Source organism: Scyliorhinus canicula, chromosome 28 (genome assembly GCF_902713615.1).
Source record: "Scyliorhinus canicula chromosome 28, sScyCan1.1, whole genome shotgun sequence".
NCBI classification, from domain to species: Eukaryota; Metazoa; Chordata; class Chondrichthyes; order Carcharhiniformes; family Scyliorhinidae; genus Scyliorhinus; species Scyliorhinus canicula.
The window spans coordinates 11,411,989-11,435,211 of record NC_052173.1 but is presented as its reverse complement, the minus strand read 5'-3'; the positions used below and the strand labels follow the sequence as shown (position 1 = coordinate 11,435,211).

Genomic DNA, 23,223 nt, shown 5'->3' with positions numbered 1-23,223 from the left:
TGTCACATTGGGTGGAAAAATCTAAACACAGCTCCATACATTTTAGATGAGTTTGCAATCTGTCACTATTTTTGATCTTCACACAACGCTGACAGCTCGGGTTGGATAGTGATCGCTCCACGCAGGTTGAATTTAAAAGACCCATTACTAAGGGGAAAGTGCTTTCATTGTAAAGACACATCAGCCCCAAACCCATCCCAAAAAAAAAGACAATTTATCTTTGAGAAAGTGTGTGTGCAGGAGGGCAATCCTCACCAGTACTAATCTTCTGAATGGCATTGTTGAATCACCATTCGTGGCCAGGCCTGGAAATGGCAGCCAACTAGAGGTGCATTACAAGAGGGTCTTTTCCAATAAACCGCATTACAATGAGCACAATTGAAATGCTTCGTTTCAGCTAGGAAATATTCATTTTTTATTTTTTTTTTAAATAATTTTTATTGAAAGAGTTTTTCCATACAGACATTTACCCCTACTAATTTTTAAATTATTTACAACACAATCCCTCTAGGCAAGCTAGGAAATATTCATTGTTGTTGGTTTTAGGTCATGCCTGGGGAGTAGGGAGAATTTAACGGCAAGGAGCCCTCTTCAACCCTTGAGGTTATTGGAGACCTCTTATTTGCATAAAACCATATTAAATGAAACAATGCTGTTATCATTTTGCTGGTATTAATTAGGGGAGGCAGTGGCGCAGTGGTATTGTCGCTGGACTAGTAATCCAGAGACCCAGCGTCATGCTCTGGGGAAGCAGGCTCGAATCCCGCCATGACAGATGGTGAAATGTGAATTCACTAAGAATCGGAAAGTCTAATGATGACCATGAAACCATTGTCGATTGTTGTAAAAACCCATCTGGTTCACTAATGTCCTTTCGGGAAGGAAATCTGCCGTCCTTATCCGGTCGTGCCACCCTATGTGGTTGACTCTTAAATGCACTCAGGATGAGCAATGCTGGTCCAGCCAGCGATGTCAACATCCCATGAACAAATAAAAGAAAATACTCATTTTCAGCACGTCACGTTGGCGCTGCTGCCTCACGCCGCTGAGGTCCCAGGTTTGATCCCTGCTCTAGGTCACTCTCCGTGTGGAGTTTGCACATTCTCCCCGTGTCTGCGTGGGTCTCGACCCCACAACCCAAAGATGTGCAGGGTAGGTGGATTGGCCACGCTAAATTGCCCCTTAATTGGAAAAAAGATTAATTAGGTACATAAATTTTTTTTAAAATTAATTCTCATTTGCCTATTATTTTTGTGCTATTTCACCATCAATATATTAGCTATTCATTATTTTGGGAACATTCCACTTAGAAAATGAATATTTGGTTGGGCTGACGAACTGGTTAACCCACGAAACAACAAGATGTCATGATGCCGAAAGTGAGTTTTATATACAGAAATAGTTTTAATAAAGAAATCATACTAAGGCTAAGGCTACAGGTTATGGAGGTTGAAACTTTCCCTCATTGCTTTTCACAGAATCACAAAATTGTTATGCCGCAGAATGTGGCCATTTGGCCCTGTGTCTGCACTAGCTCTCCAAACGAACATTTTGACTTTGTGCCACTCCTCTCAACCCACATTTTTCAATGTGATTACTAGTTCTATCCTAATTGTTTCTAGAAGCTTCCCCGCCAGTGAAGTTAAACTGACTGGTCTGTAATTGTTGGATTTATCCTTACAACCTTTTTCGAACAAGGACGTAATGTCTGCAGTTCTCCCGAGTCTCGGGAAGCCTGAACATTTATGGCCAGCGCCCCTGCAGTTTCCACTATCACGTCCTTCAAAATCCTTGGGTGCATCTCATTCAGCCCCGGTGCCTTGTCAATTTTCAATACCGACAGTCTATTCATCACTTCCTCCTGATCAATTTTAAACCCTTCTACTGACAAGAGTTCCTCCTCTGTCACCATGTCCTGGGTAGCAGCTACCTCCTTGGCAAAGACAGATGCAAATTATTCATTTAATATCTCAGTCATGCCCCTGGCCTCCATGTACAAATTTCCTTTTAGGCCCAGAACTCCTCCTTTTACCACCCTTGCTTTTCTCAGAATCCCTCTTCATTTCTCAAATATGCTTTGTCACCTCCTTTCTAAACCTTCCGTATTTCTCTTGGTTCTCAACTGTATTTTCCACTGGGCATCTGTTATAAGCACACTTTTTCTTCTTTATCTTTATTTCTAACTCCGTTATCATCCAGGGGGCTCTGGATTTGTTTGCTCTATCTTTGCCGTTGAAGGGAATATATCTTGACTTTACCCAAACCGTTTCTTTTTTTGAAAGTAGCCCATTGTACAGCTCTGTTTTTTCCCGCCAACCTTTCAGTCCAGCCTATCGGGCCAAGCTTAATTCTTGCCCCGTTGGAAATGGGCTCTCCCCCAGCTAATTTCTCTGGGTTGCCCATTATTCCATTTGACTATCATCCTAAACCTTAAAATACAATGATCACTGTCTCCTAAATGTTCCCCACTAACACATTATCGACTTGGCCCACCCCATTTCCAAGAACCAAGTCCAACACTGCATCCTTTCTTGTTGGACTGGACACAGATTGGTGTAGAAAATATCTAGGAACTTTTGCACCTCTCCACCCGAAGTCTACATCCATGTAATTAAAGTCCCCCATTATTTTATTTTTTTTTAAATTTAGATTACCCAATTAATTTTTTCCAATTAAGGGGCAATTTAGCGTGGCCAATCCATCTAGCTTACACATGGCACAGTGGTTAGCATTGCTGCCTCACGGCGCCGAGGTCCCGGGTTCGATCCCGGCTCTGGGTCACTGTCCGTGTGGAGTTTGCACATTCTCCCCGTGTTTGCGTGGGTTTCACCCCCACAACCCAAAGATGTGCAGGGTAGGTGGATTGGCCACGCTAAATTGCCCCTTAATTGGAAAAAAATAATTGGGTACTCTAAATTTATTTTTTAAAAATCATAGTTATCACAATTAATCCAACAAAAGTAGCACATGGAGACTTTGAAGGACTGGAAAGTGGACTGCTCACTTTCAATGTTGAGACAATGCAGAGAAGCAGAAAAAAACAAAACCTTTGAATTCCAGGCCAAGTAGAGCACAAGAGGACAGTCACTGCTTCTTCTGTCCTTTTCTAGCAACCAGGAAGTAGATTGAAGAGGAGAAACTCAAGAGACTGTGAATAAAATTACATGGGAGGGTCACATTTGGATGGTCCACAACTAATCAGCTTATTGGACATTTATAAGATAAAAGCAAATTACTGCAGATGCTGGAGTCTGAAACAAAAACAGAAAATGCTGGACAATCTCAGCAGCCTCTTTAGAGAGAGGAGGGAGCTGGCGTTTCAAGTCTGGATGACTCTTTGTCAAAGCCATTTATCATACCTGGAAGCTGGGTACCTGCCCACTTTCAGCAGCAGGTGCCAACCTGGGCAGACAACGCAATACATAGAATAGTTCAATAATAACATTTATTTTAAATCACTGCACAGGGGTAATGGGGGTGGGGGTTGGGAGTGAAGTGGCTACCTTCTGAGCTCCTCTGTCCCAACAAACCCATGTGGTTCCACAAAGCAAGACACCAACTTCTGGCAGGCTAGGTTCATGTGACATGTCCAGGTCCCATCATTGGTAATAACTAAACAAATGGTTGGAGTCATACCTGGCACAAAGGAAGATGGTTGTGGTGGTTGGAGGTCAATCATCTTTGTTCCAGGACATCACAGCAGGAGTTCCTCAGGGTAGTGTCCTAGGCCCCAACCATCTTCAGCTGCTTCATCAATGACCTCCCTTCCATCATAAGGTCAGAAGTGGGAATGTTCACGGATGGGTTCACAATGTTAGGCACCATTCACAACTCCTCAGATACTGAAGTAATCCATATGCAGCAAGACCTGGATAATACCCAGGTTTGGGCTGACAAGTAGCAAGTTACATTCACACCACACAAGTGCCAGGCAATGACCATCACCAACAAGAGGGGACCTAATCATCACCCCTTGACATTCAATTGTATCACCATTGCTGAATCCCCACTATCAACATCCTAGGGGTTACCACTGACCAGAAACTGAACTGGACCCAGCCATATTAATACTGTGGATACAAGGGCAGGTCAAGACTGGGAATCCTGCAGTGAGTAACTCACCTCCTGACTCCCCAAAGCTTGCTCACCATCAATAAAGCACAAGTCAGGAGTGTGATGGAATACTCTCCACTTACCTGGATGAGTGCAGCTCTAACACACTCAAGAAGCTTGAAACCATCCAGGACAAAGCAGCCGACTTTATTGGCACTCCCTCCACCAGCGATACAATGGCAGTGTGTACCATCTACCAGATAGTTGCTGCACTGCAGAAACTCACCACGGCCACTTCAATACCACCTTCCAAACCCACAACCTCTGGGAACACCACAACTTGCAAGTTTCCCTCCAAGCCACACACCATCCTGACTTGGAACAATAACACTGTTACTTCACTGTCGCCAGGTCAAATACCAGGAACTCTCTCCCAAACAGCATTGTCAGTATACCTACACCACAGGGACAGAGAAGGCAGATCAATACCACCTTCTCACTGGCAATTAGGGATGGACAATAAATCCTTATTGAGCCAGCGACTTGACCCTGTGGACAAATAAATTTAAAAATCAGCCTGTTGTCAAGCATGAAGCTGGGCCACCAGCACATCGTTTAGTTTTTTCTAAATTTCAACATTGATCAAAAATTTGGTCGACATTTAAAAATGCAAATGCCACAGTAACACAGTATTCATCTGAAAGCACTTAAGATCATAAATTTAAAACCAGGTAAAAATAAATGCAAGGTTCAGCTTCTGAGCCAAGTACTCTCTTCTGTTCTGTCCCTTGTACTTCACTGCAATGTATTGCTGTGTCATTATCAACATTTATTTCTTCAGCAGTTGGTCCATTGTAAATAGAACGTATCAATTGTCAATTCTGGTGGCCTATTAACGGAATAGAGCACTGAAAAATTCCTGACTGAAGTTCTGGAGACAGCCAGAGATCTGAAGTGAGAGTATGGTGCTGCCTACAAGCCAATAGGGTGGTCTGTTCAGGATTCAGGGAGCACTCCAGCCTGTAGAGAGACATGTAAAAGGAGCTGTAGAGACACTCCCTCAGTCAGATGATCATGTGATACCTTCCTCTTAGGCAGTCCCTCAGGATCGAAGACGACTTGCTTCCACTCCAGTCGATGGGTTCTGGGATGGTTGATAAGTCCAATGAGCGATCTGCAGGCTTTGCCACATATGGGCAGGTGGTGCTTGAAGGGTCAGGTAGATGGGTTGTTTGGAGGTTTGTGTGCTCTCTCCTAAAGCTCGGCTTCATCGATGCATGTTCCCGACGAAGTTTCTCAATTTGTTTGATGCCTTCTCCATTTTAGTCGGTCAAAAGCAGGGTTTTCCATGACTTGGCGGGGAGTTTGACCTCTTCAGGAATGCTCTGAGGACATGCCTAAAGCATTTCCATTGTCATCCTCTGAGTCTGCTCCATGACCCAAGTTCTGAGTAGAGCTCGGAGGGTCTGGCGTCAGGCATACGAACCTGTGTTCTGCCGAGCAGAGCTAGTTTTGAGTGACTAGCGCCTTGATGCTGGGCACGTTGGCTTGGGAGATGATGCTGCTTTTGGATCCTCTTTCTTGCCACTGCATTTGGAGGATGTTATGAAGGCTCCGTTGGTGGTATTTTTCCAGTGCTTTGAAGTGCCTGCTGCAGGTTGTCCAAGTCTTTAATGCACATAGGAGCATAGGGTTCACTGCTGCCCAATATGAATGAATGTGGTATTCCCTCCCACCCTGATCTCTATTCACTCTGCCGAGTTAGCTCATTTCAAAGGCAGGAGTGGGGGAGCTACAATTGGTATCAGCACATTAAACACCGGGTTCCTGCTTCCGATTACTACCCAGAAAACTGTCCTGAAATTGGTCAAACATGGCTGTTGGGCAAGAGAAGATGGAAAGGACAGAAATTGGGTATTTGATGTCAGATCTCAGCATTGGCTTGTCTCTTGAAGTTCAGACATGTTGGGAAAAGAGAATTTGCCATGTCATCCATGCTACACCCTTATTGAAAATGTCTCTGTCATATAGTCCTTTGTGATTATTTAGCATTTAGTTAGAAATTTAGTTAGAAATGTATTTAATTAGAAAATCCATGTCCAGCTATTCGCTGGACCACTCCTCAGAGCAATGCCTTGACCAGAGTCAAGCTGCCTGGTTTAAATTTTCAAACAATGCTTGCCTATTAACTGTCACAGTCACCATTAACTGGTGCATTTTCATGGCAACGCCTCGACCAACCAGAATCCACTTGCCAACCAATCAGCACTCTTCTTCTCATACAGTATAAAGTTGTTGTTTCCCTTGACATTGGTATTTTTGCGATTGCCCTGAGTTTTTTTCAGCAATACTGTACTACCAAACAACTATTTTCATGACATATAGTTCAATTTGGTCTGTGCGTCTGGGCTACATTTCCACAGTCCCTGTTGGGCCTTTTTTCCCCAGCTGCACTAGCGAGAAACTAAAGCATTGCAATGTGTTAAAATCTGAACTTAAATGATCCACTTCCATGTATAGCCCAACGATAGCTGTACTTGGAAATGGCTCAAGAGAAATAACCTTCAGAGTATGAATTTTGAAAAAAAACACTGCTCACATGCTTTGTTTACCAAGTGAATAAAAGTAGATTTTAAAATTTACATATTTGACAAAATACATCATTAGAGGCCCGGTCCACTTTCACATGACCTACTGTGATTAAGGCAAGTGTAGATGATCATTCACACATCGTAAGATTAACATTATTTAGCGCATCATAGCGATGGGAATAATGTACCATCCATATGAATTGCCCAAGTCAGAAGCATATTGTTTCAGCTAATTATTTGAATGCAGCGATTCATCACAGCAAGTTTTCCTTTAGCCCAGCCTATCAGCAGCAGAACCATCACTGAATAAAATAGTACAAGGCAGCTGAGAAATGACGCACTTCACTCCTTCAGTGCTATCTACTTTGTACCACTTAATAATAATGTTTATTGTCACAAGTAGGCTTACATTAACACTGCAATGAAGTTACTGTGAAAAGCCCCTAGTCGCCACATTCCGGCGCCTGTTCGGGTCACAGAGGGAGAATACAGAATGTCCAATTCACCTCACAGCACGTCTTTCGGGACTTGTAGGAGTAAACCGGAGCACCCGGAGGAAACCCACGCTAACACAGGAAGAATGTGCAGACTCCGCAGAATGACCCAACCCGGGAATCGAACCTGGAACTCTGGTGCTGCGAAGCAACAGTGCTAACCACTGTGTTACCGTGCCTTTCCTTTGATTCTTATGGAACCATTTACAATGAAAGGCAAAACACCAAATGCAACACAACAAGGGCGGCACGGTAGCACAGTGGTTAGCACTGTTGCTTCACAGCTCCAGGGTCCCAGGTTTGATTCCCGGATTGGGTCACTGTGCGGAGTCTGTACGTTCTCCCCGTGCCTGCATGGGTTTCCTCCGGCCGATGCGGTTTCCTCCCACAAGTCCCAAAAGACGTGCTTGTTAGGTGAATTGGACAATCTGAATTCTCCCTCTGTGACCCAAACAGGCGCCGGAGTGTAGCAACTAGGGGATTTTCACAGTAACTTCATTGCAGTGTTAATGTAAGCCTACTTGTGACACGAATAAAGATTATTACCCTCTCCTCCATTTGTTTGATGGAGATGCTTGCACACAGTAACACCACTATTCCCAGGCACAATCATAGAATCACTACAGTGCAGACGGAGGCCATTCGGCGCATCATGTCTGCACCGACCCACCAAAGCCCCCATCCCACCTAACCTTTTGGACAGTAAGGGGCAATTTAGCATGGCCAATCCACCTAACCTGCATCCAGGTCACTTACCACGTTTAAACAATAGAGACGGCCGACACAGTCGCACACATGGGGGGCAAGGTGGCAGTCGTTAGCATTGCTGTCTCACAGCACCAGGGACCCGGGTTCAATTCTGACCTTGGTGACAGTGTGGAGTTTGCACGTTCTCCCCGTACCTGCATGGGTTTCCTCCGGGTGCTCCGGTTTCCTCCCACAACCCAAAGATGTGCAGTGTAGGTGGATTGGCCACACTAAATTGCCCCTTAATTGGGAAAAAAAATAATTGGATACTCTAAATTGAATATTTTTTTAAAATAAAAGGCCCACTCTACCCTGAACTCATTGGCTGACACTGTGGTGGCAACACTCACTTCATTTTATGCAAGACATTCCCGTTGTTAGTCAAACACAACCTGTCATAGATAAGTTAATTATATTAGACAGAATGCCCTAGAAAGGGGATTCCTGTAACTGACCCTAACTTTTACAGGTTGGGCCTCTCTAAATACTTAAGGAAATTTATTGAAACCATAAATCGCAGCAAAACAAATGTTAAAATAATATAAAAGCATTGATGTTAAAATTCTGTGGCGGCAGATGTCATCATCAAAAATTAGGAACAGGATATGATTAATTGTTCAATAAGTATCCAGTATTCACTGAGACCCTGAATAGAATGGTCAGGTATAGAATGTGCAACTGACTGAGGAAGGGAATTTCACACTGACAGCTCGGTTTTGGTACTGTGTTAGCCAGGCTATAATACGTAAAGAATTGTTTGGGGTCCGCTTAACACAACACACTGCTCCTTGTTTTTACTTTATTCAAGAGAGTGTCTTGCCATCATTGTACAGTATTAAGAAACAAGCCATTAATGAGAGAGGGCAGCTGTCATTTCTCTTCACCTCAAAGAGGTGTTTGATTTGAGAGAGGATGTGTTCTAAAGGATCTTGCTGCCCACTGTAACCAGAGGCAAAACTGTTAAACCTGACAAAATAGTCATTTATTAGTCAAAAGCACTTAACCATCCTATTCATTTGTATCCTATTCATTTGTCCATTTTAACGATGGTCTCAAATTGGGAAAACTAAAAGGAATGTAAACTGGATTACAATTATCACTAAGCATGGGTATTAGTTTCTGATGAGACAATTGACACACCGACACAAAAGCAATTGTCATATGGATGGCACAGTGGTTAGCACTGCTGCCTCACAGACCCAGTACCCAGGTTTAAGTCCGGCCTTGGGTCACTGTCTGTAAGCATTCTCCCCGTGTCTGCATGCGTTTTCTCCGGGTTCACCAATTTCCTCCCACATTCCAAAGATGTGCAGGTTAGGTGGATTAGCTATGCTAAAATTGCCCCTTAGTGCCCTGGGATGTGCAAGTTTCAGGGATAGGGCAGGGTGGATGGGGGAGGAAACCTAGGGTGCACTTTCAAAGGGTCGGTACAGGCTCGATGGGCCGAATGGCTTTCTTCTGCACTGTAGGAATTTTATGAACTCTATGATTACCCAGCACCTGATGAGCTGAAAAAGATTCAAATATCAGGGCGACACGGTGGCACAGTGGTTATCATTGCTGCCTACGGCGCTGAGGACCCGGGTTCGAATCCCGGCCCTGGGTCACTGTCCGTGTGGAGTTTGCACATTCTCCCCGTGTCTGCGTGGGTTTCACCTCCACAACCCAAAGATGTGCAGGTTAGGTGGATTGGCCACATTAAATTGCCCCTTAATTGGAAAAAATTAATTGGGTACTCTAAATTTATTTTTAAAAAAGATTCAAATATCACTGAATTGGTTCCTAGGCAATTTTCAAACTTTGATAAAAATTCTTGTAAAAAAAGCTATACGTCGATTGCCAAATAGGGCTCAACACGTGGGCTGAGGAAATGCAACACTATTTGAATAAAAGCAGACTTTCATTTACTGTTTTATTTGTTTAATATGGACAAGGATCATCAGAAAAGACAGAAAAGGTGTGTATAGAGATGTTATTCTTTTATCAGTTATTCACTTTCATTTAAATGTGCCTGACTGCAATATTGAAAGCACCTAACAGTGGAGTCACCTTTTTTCTTGTGTCCAGCCAATATGGGCGAGATCAGGAGAGGTGGACAGAGGCATCACTGAGCTTGAGAATGTCATCCATTGGTGAATAATGACTGTAACTCAATGGTTGCTTATTCAACTCCCTCACACGACCAGGCTCAGCAATGCCCGCAAACCAATATTGATGAGGGCATCAGTGGTTCCTATTAAAATTCAAATGAGCTTTGATGTAAAATGTCAAGGACTCTGAGCTCAAACAGATCAGGAACTATTATATAGCCATCATACTTCTGGTGTCCTACAATACAAATGTGTGGGCTATGCGCAATGGGAAGGGAATATATAAAAGAACAAAGACTGTTATTTGTGACGTAAATACTCTCAAAGAGAAAATACCAAAACCACTTAAGCCTCATTGTTGATCTTTGCATGAATAAAGCAGCTGACTGTATCAACCATTGGAGAAAAACACCTACATGTTAACACCAGAATAGTACCTTGCGTTTCTAACCATGTACTTGTCCAAGGCTGCTTTTAGAGTAGAGTCAATGGGAATAGAACAGATGGGCCCAATGTGCAGCGAGCCCAGAACAGGCATTTTTTTTTTTTTTTATAAATGTTTTTATTCAGTTTTCATATTTTATATTGAACAAATTACAAATTGTTAGGAGAGAAAAAGAACAAAAAAAAAAAAAAAAAAAAAAAACAACAACAAACAAACACGCAAAAATTAACATACATATTTACAGGTAAGCATCTTCGTAGTAGTAACTGCGCCCGCCCCCCCCCCCCCCCAACATGTTTATTTAGTTTGGTTTTGGGCCTTAGCTAGCCATCGAACCCCCGTACCGAACCTGTAGCCCCTCCCGCTACCTTCCCCCGACTATTCTTCCTCTTGTACATTGGCCACAAATAGGTCCCGGAACAGTTGCATGAATGGCTCCCACGTTCTGTGGAAGCCGTCGTCCGACCCTCGGATGGCAAATTTGATTTTCTCCATTTGGAGAGATTCCGAGAGGTCGGACAGCCAATCCGCAGCTCTGGGCGGTGCTGCTGACCGCCAGCCAAACAGGATTCTACGGCGGGCGATCAGGGAGGCAAAGGCAAGGGCGTCCGCCCTCCTCCCCAGGAATAGATCTGGCTGTTCTGAAACCCCGAAGACCGCCACTATCGGGCATGGCTCCACCCTCACTCCCACCACTTTGGACATAACCTCGAAGAAGGCTGTCCAGTACTCCACGAGTCTGGGGCAAGACCAGAACATGTGGGCGTGGTTGGCCGGGCCTCTTTGGCACCGTTCACATCTGTCTTCCACCTCCGGGAAGAACCTACTCATACGGGTTCTTGTTAAGTGGGCTCTATGTACCACTTTTAGTTGCGTCAGGCTGAGCCTTGCGCACGTGGAGGTGGAGTTGACCCTATGCAGTGCTTCGCTCCAGAGTCCCCACCCTATCTCCATCCCCAGGTCGTCCTCCCATTTCCTTCTTGTTGCGTCCAGTACGGTGTCGTCCCTATCTACCAGTCGGTCATACATGTCACTACAGTTCCCTTTCTCTAGGATACTTGCGTCCAGTAGGTCTTCCAGTAGTGTCTGTCGTGGCGGTTGTGGGTACGTCCTTGTCTCCTTTCGTAGGAAGTTTTTGAGCTGCAGGTACCGTAGCTCGTTCCCCCCAGCTAGCTGAAACTTCTCTGTCAGTTCGTCCAGTGTTGCGATCCTGTCGTCCGTGTATAGGTCCCTGACTGTCAGTGTCCCCCCGTCCTGCCTCCACCTTTTGAAGGTGGCGTCAGTCAGTGCTGGTGTGAACCTATGGTTGTTGCAGATGGGAGCCCTGTTCGACATTTTGGTCAGGCCAAGTTGCTGCCGCAGTTGGTTCCAGGATTGGAGGGTGGCTGTCACCACTGGGCTGCTGGAGTGTTTTTTGGGTGGGGATGGGAGTGCTGCCGTGGCGAGGGCCCGGAGGGAGGTTCCCATGCAGGAGGCCTCCTCCGCACGCACCCACTCAGCCTCTGGCTCCTGGATCCATCCCCTTACTCGCTCGGCTGTTGCTGCCCAGTGGTAGAATTGTAGATTCGGGAGGGCTAGCCCTCCCCTGGTTTTTGTTTTTTGTAAGACCTTCTTTGGGATCCTAGCATTTTTACCCCCCCATACGAACGCCATGATGAGTTTGTCCAGCGCTTTGAAAAAGGCCTTGGGGATGTAGATCGGAATGGATCTAAACAGGAAGAGGAACCTGGGCAGTACGTTCATTTTGATCGTCTGAACTCTCCCCGCGAGGGAGAGCGGGAGTGTGTTCCATCTTTGCAGGTCCTTTTTAACTTCCTCCGTCAGGCTGGTGAGGTTCCATTTGTGGATCCCTTTCCAGTCATGGGCTATTTGGATCCCCAGGTAGCGGAATTTATGTCGGGCTTGATTGAACGGCAGCCCCTTTAGTGCTGCCCCCCCCCCCCTTGCGGGTGTACTGGGAAGATCTCACTTTTGCTCATGTTGAGTTTGTAGCCCGAGAAGGCTCCAAACTCTTTCAGGAGCGCGATGATTCCGTCCATGCTGCTTTGTGGGTCCGAGATATAGAGGAGCAGATCATCCGCATAGAGTGAGACTCTGTGCTCTCTACCTCCCCTTCGGATCCCCCTCCAATTTTTTGCTGCCCTGAGCGCGATTGCTAGCGGTTCAATTGCTAGTGCGAACAGCAGCGGGGACAGTGGGCATCCTTGTCTGGTGCCCCTGTGCAGCTGGAAGTATTGGGAGTTGGTATTGTTGGTCTGTACACTCGCCATGGGTGCGTTGTACAGGAGCTTTACCCAAGCGGTGAACCCTGTTCCAAGCCCGAACCGCTCCAGTACCTCTATGAGGTATTTCCACTCGACTCTGTCGAAGGCCTTTTCTGCGTCCAGGGAGACGATCACCTCTTGTGTTCTCTCCCCGGAGGGGGTCATTATCACGTTCAGCAGGCGCCTGATGTTCGCGGTAAGCTGTCTACCTTTGACAAAGCCCGTCTGGTCCTCTGTGACCACCTCAGGTACACAGTCTTCTAGCCTCTTGGCTAGGATTTTGGCCAGTATTTTGGCGTCTGCATTCAGCAGAGATATGGGTCTGTATGACCCACATTCCGTTGGGTCTTTGTCTTTCTTAGGTATCAGCGAGATTGAGGCCTGTGCTAACGTGGGTGGCAATGTGCCCCTAGCTAGCGAGTCTGTGAACATCTCCCGCAGGTGCGGGGCCAGCGCTGTCGCAAATTTTTTGTAGAAGTCCGCCGGGAATCCGTCCGGTCCCGGCGCCTTCCCCGCCTGCATGGAGCTAATGCTGTCCATGATCTCTCCCAGTGCTAGTGGTGCTTCCAGATCCCGTTTTCTGCCCTCTCCCACAACTGGTATGTCCAGTCCGTCAAGAAACCGGTTCATCCCAGCCTTCCCCGTTGAGCCCAGAACAGGCATAAGAACATAGGAAATGGGGGCAGGAGAAGACCACACGGTCAACTCCTTTTTTGGTTATTTCTGGCTAAGTTAACTAATTAAAGGTGTGTGAAGAGCTGAAGATGGTCCATTATTCAGTGGCAAAACTTGAACTTCAAATGTTTGATCCAATTTAGTAGCAAAACCTTTTACATAAATGGCATGGTTTGTCCTTACTGATGAGAACCAATGTGGGCCATGTGATCTCCTGGACTGGTTTCGGTCACCGAAAGTGAATTGGTAAGAAATTTCCCAGCGTATTTTCCTGCCATTATTGGCCTGGGTTCTTCTTGCCTGTCTCAAAAGATTACTCGCTGGCTGTGCAGGGGGGTGGTGGAAAGGAAGTGTTTAGTCATGGTGCTCTGGCCATCATTAGTGTGGAACAGGCAGGCTTGATGGCACAACAGGAGATGGAGATGGGCGATTTTGCTTCAAGTTCTTAAATAAAAGATGCTCGGGCAGAAGGGAGTGCACAATGGTTGTGTCCAGGGCTGTATTAGTTTTTGGGGGGTGGGTGGCCACAACTGTATTCTTTTGTATCTTCCCAGTTTTATTTGTGGAGCAAAAATAAAGTATACACACATTTGTACTATATGATTTTTCGGCTGCACCCAACTCTGACCCAATTACTAATTTATTAAGTTATCATGCAACATCCCTCAACCACGGAGCCAGTCAGTAGACAATGAGCTCTGCCAGTCATCATCTGCTGTGGTGGCTGAATTTGGAACTTAAACAGCCCAGTCATTTTCACAAGCTGGAAAGAAAATCAGAGAGCTTCGGGGGACTAGAATACCCAACACGTTAGAAAGTTCTGACCCCTTAATCTGGTACTTTGTTCAAAGAGTCGGTACAAGCAGGCGGTTTATATTGGCGCACATTGTCTTTATTCAGTAATCTTCTTAACTTGGTAGGTCAAGGGTCATGAATAATTTTCAAATGCTTCCTGGACTGTTGCTCCTCAAGCCATTTATGTGAAATGTTGACTTGCTGCAGTGGATAAAGATTGGATTTCTTTTGTAAATTAATAGAATTTGAAGCTATTTAAAGGACCAAAAGCTTGTGTTGGGGTAGGGAACAAAAAGAATAATCCCTGGTACAGCGCAAGAATTTAAACAGCTACTTGCTTGTGCTTATTGAAGCTTAGATATCTTGCAACAAAACCTCTGGATTTTAGCAAGTGGATGCAACCATTCATGACAATCAGCAGGCTGAACAGCCAGTTTATGCCTTGCATGCAAAGTGAACTATGCGATTGAGAGAAGTGCACAGCAAGAGCTTTTTCTCATCTGCCTAAAGTGGTAAAAGGAAGCCTGTACATTACATTTCTTGTATGGATACGGTGTGCTCTAGGTGACAAACTAGAAACTTTACAATGGGGAAAGTTTGCTGTCTAAGACCTTTCAACCACAGTGCACCAGGGGCTGGAAAATTTGTGGAACCCCTTGGGCTCAAAGGCTGACATGGAATGTATGTTGTAAATATTACAATTGTACAGAGGCACCTCAGAATGGAATATGCTGTATGGAGGCAAGTCAAATTTTATTGCACTGTCTGTAAACTTCAAGTTGAAATGTTTTGAAATGTACTTTTACAGCTTTTATGAATAAAGTATATTGTTTTTAAAAGACTCACGAGTGGCTTTGTATGTTAGGCCAAATGGCGGCAAAGAGTACAATTACTTTACCTGCCCCTTCCTATGACATTCAATAGATAAATAGATGTTAAAACAGACATGGTTGGTGAGGATGCCTTGGTCCTACAAATCAGGTAGGCGGCAAGCTGCAAAAGTGGTTAATTTGCAGTCTTTGTTTGAGGACTGAATACGGACGTTCTCTGCATTCAAACCAAAATATACAGTGCCATTTGTCTTGGTTAGCTATGTGTATGGCATTACGCCTTATTTATTATTTTGGTATGAGGCGCTCAAGCTGCTTCTTCCCAACACTGCTTAAGATCAGCATTCTGCTGCAGAGCATAAATGGTATTAAGGGATCTCTAATTCTTCCTCCTTGGACTGTGCCAGGATACGGCTCAACATCTCCACTGTGGCTGCATAGCTCGAGAAAATTGGCAAGCAAGTATTTGTCAGTAAACACCCACATACTCTTTCTGCACCAAAGCTACATATTGCACCAATTTACTACTTCTGACTCACCTGAACATCATCACATTTCTGGTTCAATGTTTGAAGATACTGATCTCTCCATTTCATTCACCAGCAGATGAATGGAGAAACTTTGAGCAATAGATTTCTCCTAACTGCCAGTATTACCAAATAAATGCAATTTCCCCATCACGTACACAGATGAGGGGTGCGATTTAACCAAATGTCCCATCGCGAGCAGGTTTAGTTGCGTGTTTCCCGGTGCTCAGAGCACCAAGAAACGCAACATTATTTAACGTGACTCCAGTTAGATACGAGGCCTCAGCAGGGAATGTGTGGCTAAGGCCGCACTTAGTCCCATTTCCTGCACTGAGGAGCCGCGCTTACCGAAACTTCTCAGTGCAGGTAGATGGCGCCCCAATCTCTCGAGTTCCCAACGTGACCCCCAAACCACACCCCAAAACTCAACTCACTGTAAAGACGTCCCCGGGCTCCCCCTCACTGTAAAGGGGTATTCAGTCCCCCTCACCCCCGTGCAGGGCACCCCTACCCGATCACCACCATGCACAAAAATGCCAGCTTGACACCTTGGCAATGCCAGCTGCCCCCAAGAGTTCCACCTGGGCACTTTGGCAGTATCCAGGTAGCACTGCCAGGGTGCCAGTAGCACGATGCCCAGGTAGCACCAGCAGTGCCAGGGTACCGCCCTGCCCAGAGGGTATGCACCTGGGGGCCTCCAATCCCCTGGGAGACGCCCCCCCCCCCCATCCCCTGGGAGACCCCCCTCTGCCGAGCGCCATTCCATCTGGTCTCAAGTTTGTGGAGACCAGTACTGAACGATGCTCGCCCGAGGTCCCCAAGGTGAAGGGAATAGATCCCAATGACTTGGTTACCTCAGGGAATTGAATGTTAGAGTAAGACTAGCTGTCTCGCTCTAATGTGCAGATTTGCCAAAAAATGATCCTGTCCACAATGGGCAGGCTTCACATCACAACATCTTGCGAGATCGCATTAGATTTCAAGGCGTGGCCAGCCGGGTAAACCCCAGGAGCAGAGTCCCCTGTCAGTTACCGGCCATGTTGCGGCACGCTGCTTTTTGGCTGCAGTGTGCCGCAACATGGCTTCTCTCCCCTCCTTTTGGACATTCCTTAAATTTTAGATAAAAGCAAATTACTGCGGATGCTGGAATCTGAAACCAAAGAGAAAATGCTGGAAAATCTCAGCAGGCCTGGCAGCATCTGTAGGGAGAGAAAAGAGCGAACGTTTCGAGTCCGATGACTCTTTGTCAAAGCTGAACAATTTGTGCATTTTTAACTCCTTTACCCACTATTGGAGGTCGTGCCTTCAGCCGTCTAGGCCCTAAGCTTGGAAATTTCCTTTCTCTCTCTTCCTTACAACTTACCTCTAACCAAGCTTTTAGTGGCCCTTCCTAATATATCCTTTGATTTCGTGTTGATATTTTGTTTTGACTCTGCCCCTGTGAACCACTTTGGGATGTTTTCCGACATTAAAGGCACCCGAGAAATGCCAGTTGTTGATTTGCAAGCATTCAGCCAGCTCTTTCTCTTTCTGGTTAGACTCTAACACAGAACTGTAATACAAGAGGCAAGTCTACTGAACATAATTTTACTTGTACTGATGGTTTATGGCTATTAAGTCTGGAGTTTAAGAGGCCAGCACGGTGGCGCAGTGGTTAGCATTGCTGTCTCACGGCGCCGAGGTCCGAGGTTCGATCCCGGCTCTGGTTCACTGTCCGTGTGGAATTTGCACATTCTCCTCGTGTTTGCGTGGGTTTCGCCCCCACAACCCAAAGATGTGCAGGGTAGGTGGATTAAACATGCTAAATTGCCCCTTAATTGGAAAAAATGAATTGGGTACACTAAATTTATTTTTTAAAAGTCTGGACTTTAAAAAAATACTGGTTAAGAGTGCCTTGGCGCTGCAGCACATTGTGAAAAATAACATATTGTTTTTTAGGCGAAGGACTAAAATCTACCAGGTGAGAGAGAGATCAATCTCATCTGGACAACTGGACAACCTGTTGCCTCATCTCTGCCAAGTCCAGTTTGCAATAGAAAATCAAGATGCCGATGAGCAATATTTCTTTTTGGGATATGGGCGATGCTGGAAAGGTTGACATTTATCACCCCTCGCTAATTACTCAAGAAGCTGGTGGGCTTTCTTGAACAGCTGCAGTCTTTGTGGCAATGCTGCTCCCACAGTGGGCAAAGAAACCTTCCCATTTACTTACTCAGCTTTCAGTCAGGAAGACAGGAAGCCTTCTGGATTCCCAGAAAATCTACGGCAATTTAGTAAAATTTTATGAATGGCCAGAAAAGGTTGACATGCAAGGTGACTGGTTTGCATTTTTCATAAGAAGGTGGATGAAATTATACAACACAATCCCCACAAGATTGATCAGAAAAATCCCAGTGTGGACGGCACAGTGGCGGAATGGTCGGCGCCACCCTAACTGAAGTCAATCCTGACCTCAAGCGGGCAGCATGGTGGCACAGTGGGTTAGCCCTGCAGCCTCACGGCACTGAGGTCCCGGGTTCGATCCCGGACCTGGGTCACTGTCTGTGTGGAGTTTGCGCATTCTCTCCGTGTTTGCGTGGGTTTCACCCCCACGGCCCGGAGATGTGCAGGGTGGGTGGATTGACCATGCTGAATTGCCCCTTAATTGGGGGAAATTAATTGGGTATTCTAAAAATAAAAAAATAAAAAAAAATCCCAGTGTTTCATGTATTAACATAATTTGATTCATTCATAAACCGGTGACCAATTATAACAAACACTATTTTGTGGACAAATGTTTGGTTTTAAAGGAAGCAGCCATTCAACCTCTCAAGCACATACTGGATTGTTTCAAGAACAATTTAACTAGTCCCATTCTCTTCCCCTGCAATTTTTTCCCTTTCAGGTGCTTACCTAATTTCCTTCAAGACACTTGTTTTCCCTCAATTTTTTAAAATATTAATTTAGAGTACCCAATTCATTTTTTTCCAATTAAGGGCAATTTAGCGTGGCCAATCCACCTAGCTTGCACATTTTTGGGTTATAGAGGCAAACCCCACGCAAACACGGGGAGAACGTGTAAACTCCACACGGACAGTGACCCAGTGCCGGGATCGAACCTGGGACCTCGGCACCATGAGGTCACAGTGCTAACCCACTGCGCCACCGTACTGCCCATTGTTTTCCACTTTTACACCTTAAGCCAGTGACCCTAATAATCATGAGCTTTGAAACCACGAGACGCAGAAATCTTTGCATATAAACTTCTCAAAATGGGGTTCTTTCCTGAACTGTCCTTCACTTTGCTGATTAAAAAATCAGTGTTAGGAGATGAATCTGTGATTAATATTGTGTCCATTTTGTTTCCAGTTGCACTACAACAACTGTACATTGCCCTGGGGCAGGAATCCGTTAACAAAACCCAGCTTTATTAGGATAGCCTGCACAAAATCTCAAACAAGTTCATCTTTCTTATCTAGTTCAGAGCCAACTTAGTCAAGTAAAACTTTTTTCAAACCCAGTTTTGTTAGAACAAATAATATTCACTGCTATATAGGATTGAATGTAAATCATAAAAAATACATCCTCCCTGCAAGACTTGTAAAGCATATTCAGCAACGCCCATAACATTTTTACTATGATTAAAAAATATATTATATATCCATTGCCAGATTAGCTGAATACTTCATTCACACAAGCGCCATGACACAATTTTGGTGTCTTGGCGGGGGGGGGGGGGGGGAAGAAAGAGTGTTGGGAGTAAGACTCCTTGGTATTTACCTACTATCAGTGAATTTGATGGTAAATATGTTACAGAATAGATTGCTGTGGATTTCAATAAAGGCAGAACAAAAACGGACTGTATGGAGAAATATATAATGTACAGGACAGAGTTCAGCAAGCATCAACATTGGATACAAGTTATTCCCTGAATGTTTTACTGTACCATTTACAGTGCCCACACTATATTTCAGTTGGTCCTCTTTACTGTAACTGTGGGTGAACTAGATTTTGGCATTTGATCTGCATAACCAGTAGGTAAAGAGCAATGTCGCTTCAGTAGGGTAAATGGGGAGCGGGGAGGAAGAGATGGTATTTAACAGGACATGATTCATGAACTGCTCACTGGTTCTGACGAAAATTCACCGGCGACTATCCCGGAAACCGCATCATAAACGGTGTCAAGGCTGCTTTCCAGCCAGCCGAATCATTCAGCAGAAAATAACATTCTGCCAGCCTTGTTAATGACGGACCAATGATCATGCACAAACAAGGAGAAAGAAAAAAAACGCATTCCCCTACCTGAAATGTCGATTCTAATCGGCAGTTTTCCCTCCTACTTAAGTGCTGGACAGGGATTTAAATGGCGCTTGGCTGGGCGAGTCCCTTTTTTCTCCCTTCACAACAGTCTTTCATACAATATAATAATCAACCCCCCTTTTTTGTTGCAAACAGATCCGTGTTAAAGAAAGTGTTCTTTTTTTTATGCCGGTGGAGGTGCTTGGGTTTGTTGCAATTAGAGGAGGGTTGGCAGAGGATGGCTTGGGTTAGAGGGTGGTGAGGGAAAGGAGGTGAGCAAAGTTGGTGAAATGGGTGAGGGACTTGCCTCAGGCAGGCCGGCTGGCCTCACAGCAGCTACAATGTACCGACCTGTCTAACAATAGGCTCGGCCGTCCACAGCGCCGCTATTTATAGGCGCGCGACGCCAGCCAGGCTCGCCGCGCGCCTGCGTGGGGCTGCCCACTGCACTCTGGGAGTTGTAGTTCGTTCATCTCCCTCCCATCCCCTTGCTGTCAAAGGATTCAAACCCCAATCCACCCCTTCAAAAAAAACCACATTTAATTATAGCCCTTCTGAAAAAAAGGGACGCTGTCGGTTTGGGGCCTTGTCAATCATTGTCAATGCACCCTCAGAACGTCGAGGTCGATTTTCGAGCCCCCCGCCTCCCCCTCAGCGCGGCGTCAACCCGGGTAAACAATTGCTTATTCATGACACGAAAGGTGTCCAAAACACCCGGGTGAAAGAATTCGCCTCATCTCCCTCGGCCACTGAGGTGGGCAAAAGATTAAGGGGACGTTCATATTAGAACCGTTTAAATGTTTTTTTTTTCTCTCTCCTAATCTCGGTTACTGTGCCCGTTTTTCTTTCCCAGACGGCATGGATAAGAAAGAGGAGGCGAGTGGCCCGGACTCTGAGGTTGTTCTCACACCCAATACAAGCGTGAGTGACCTCTCCACCACCGTCCAACGCGCCATTGGAAAGATTGAGACAGCGCAGCTGGCGAGAGCAAGACAGGTAAAGCCGTCCCTTGGAGAGGGGATATGGGGGGATGATTAGTTAGCAAAAGCGATGGCAGCAGCATATCTTCACACACAAAAATCACTTCGAAAGTCGGTTCCCGGCTGAGTGCTGAAGTCTATTGACATTTCCAACACCCAGTGAAGTTGGAAGCGAGATCATCCCAATTTCAGCACCATCCTGTCACTGTCACTTCAACATATTTAGGATTCTGACCAAATATCTACACCCGAAATATTCGTTTTTTTTTACAAGGGCTGACTGACCTGCTGTAGATTTTTCGCATTTTCTGCCTTTATTTCACGCTTCCTCCTTTTTTCATTTTGTCCCCCCCCCCCCCCCCCCCCCAATCTGGGACCGGAATCTGAATAGAAACATTGTATTCCAAAGGAGCGTCCCTTGACAGGAAGAAAGCAGATAAGATGTTTATTGTGCCAGTGACACTGCCCCGAGAGCTCGTCAGCCTTGACATTTATATCCCTCGCTCGTTAAAACGGGTCACCGGTCGGCGGTAAAGTGGTACTCGGTGTGACAGCGCGAACATGCCACAAAGTTGCGAGCACATGGGTCAATCCCCAATCTTCCCGCAGCCCTGGGCAAGGGGAGGTTAATCTGCCGAAGGCATTCGTGCCTGGGCAGTACGCCTGAGTCCTCCTGGTGGCTATCCAGGGGCACACATACAGGAACAGGGAAGCAAGTTATTATAAGTTACATTTTGGCAACAAAAGCACGTTTCCAGGCAGACTGAACAAATTATGGGATACACGATCACAAATTAATCACCATAGAATCAGAGAAGAGTACAGCACAGGAGGCCATTCGGTCCAGTCAGTCTGCACCACCTCTTTCGAACAGTAATCCAATCACATCTCTGTTCTTTCCCCAGAACCCATGCCACTATTTTCTCACTTGATGAAGGACCCTACGCTCCGAAAGCTGTGATTCCAAATAAATCTGTTGGACTTTAACCTGGTGTTACTGTGCCCACCCAGTCCAACGGCGGCATCTCCACATCATGACTATTTTCCCCTTCACCATTCGTATTGAGGGCTTGTGGAGGTGTTAACACTGAGCAGAAATCTGCTTTTAAAAAAAATATTTTATTAAGGTATTTGAAAAATGTTATAATAATAACATCAACAATGACATCGACATGGTATAATAAACATTTCCACCCCCATCCCAATCTTCACACACCCCAATCATAAAACAACAATCCAGTCCTCTTCCCCACTCTTCAGTTGGAATACTGCATCTGCTGACATTTTAATTTTCCCCGAGAAAGTCGACGAACGGCTGCCACCTCCAGGTGAAACCGACCATTGACCCTCTTAAGGTGAACTTTATCTTCTCGAGACTAAGAAACCCAGCCATGTCACTAACCCAGGTCTCTACACTCTGGGGCTTTGAGTCCCTCCACATTAATAAGATCCGTCTCCGGGCTACCAGGGAGGCAAAGGCCAAGACATCAGCCTCTTTCGCCCCCTGAACTCCCGGCTCTTCCGACACTCCAAAGCTCATCACCTCTGGACTCGGCACCACCCGTGTTTTTAGTACAGTGGACATTGCCTCAGCAAAACCCTGCCAAAACCCTCTAAGCTTCGGGCATGCCCAAAACATGTGGACATGATTTGCTGGGCTTCCCGCACACCTCGCACACCTATCCTCTACCCCAAAAAACTTGCTCATCCGAGCCACTGTCATGTGTGCCCGATGGACTACCTTAAATTGTATCAGGCTGAGCCTGGCACTTGATGAGGATGTATTAACCCTGCTTAGGGCATCCGCCCATAGACCCGCCTCTGTCTCTCCTCCTAGCTCGTGCCCTTAAGCTCCTCCACCGGAGTTTCCTCCGCCTCCGAAAGCTCCTGGTAAATATCTCAAACCTTCCCCTCTCCCACCCAGGTACTGAAGAGTACTCTATCCTGTACCCCCTGTGGCGGCGGCAGCGGAAAGGCCGAAACCTGCTTTCTCAGGAAGTCTCGCACCTGCAAATACCTAAACCCGTTCCCTGCTACCCGTTCCCTGCTGGCAATTCAAATTTATCCTCCAAGGCTTTCAAGCTGGGAAAGCTCCCATCTATAAATAGATACCCCATTCCTGGATAATTCCTGCCCTTTGCCATCTCCGGAACCCACCATCCAGCCTACCCGGTACAAACCGATGGTTATTATAAATCGGAGTCCAAATCGATGCTCCCTCCACTCTCTTATATCTCCTCCATTGCCCCCAGATTCTCAGAGCCACCACCACCACCGGACTTGTAGAGTATCGGGCCGATGAGAATGGAAGAGGTGCCATTATCAGTGCTCCCAAACTGGTGTCTTTGCATGACGCCGCCTCCATTCGCTCCCACACTGACCCCTCTCCCACTACCCACTTCCTAATCATGGCTATATTAGCCATTTGGCAGTTTGGCAGCGCCAACCCACCCT

General features: G+C 45.8%; 2 protein-coding genes across 9 annotated transcripts in view; one reads left to right on the top strand and one right to left on the bottom strand.

The window, feature by feature from the left end:
* The window catches only part of LOC119958187 (cysteine/serine-rich nuclear protein 2-like), a 63,447-nt gene extending 42,353 nt beyond the window's left edge, over positions 1 to 21,094 (bottom strand). For 2 of the 5 annotated variants that reach the window (XM_038786547.1, XM_038786546.1), the window contains exon 1: positions 19,793 to 20,166. The gene's annotated coding sequence lies outside the window, so the exon portion shown is untranslated. Of the gene's footprint in view, positions 1 to 19,792; positions 20,175 to 21,054 lie in introns of those variants that run through there. The other 3 variants (XM_038786551.1, XM_038786550.1, XM_038786552.1) reach the window with 3 other exon arrangements.
* The window catches only part of LOC119958185, a 50,586-nt gene continuing 47,609 nt past the window's right edge, over positions 20,247 to 23,223 (top strand). For 2 of the 4 annotated variants that reach the window (XM_038786536.1, XM_038786534.1), the window contains exons 1-2: positions 20,247 to 20,543; positions 20,643 to 20,785. In XM_038786536.1, coding sequence (XP_038642464.1) covers positions 20,648 to 20,785 — 138 coding nt within the window. In that variant the 5' untranslated portion in view covers positions 20,247 to 20,543; positions 20,643 to 20,647. The other 2 variants (XM_038786535.1, XM_038786537.1) reach the window with 2 other exon arrangements.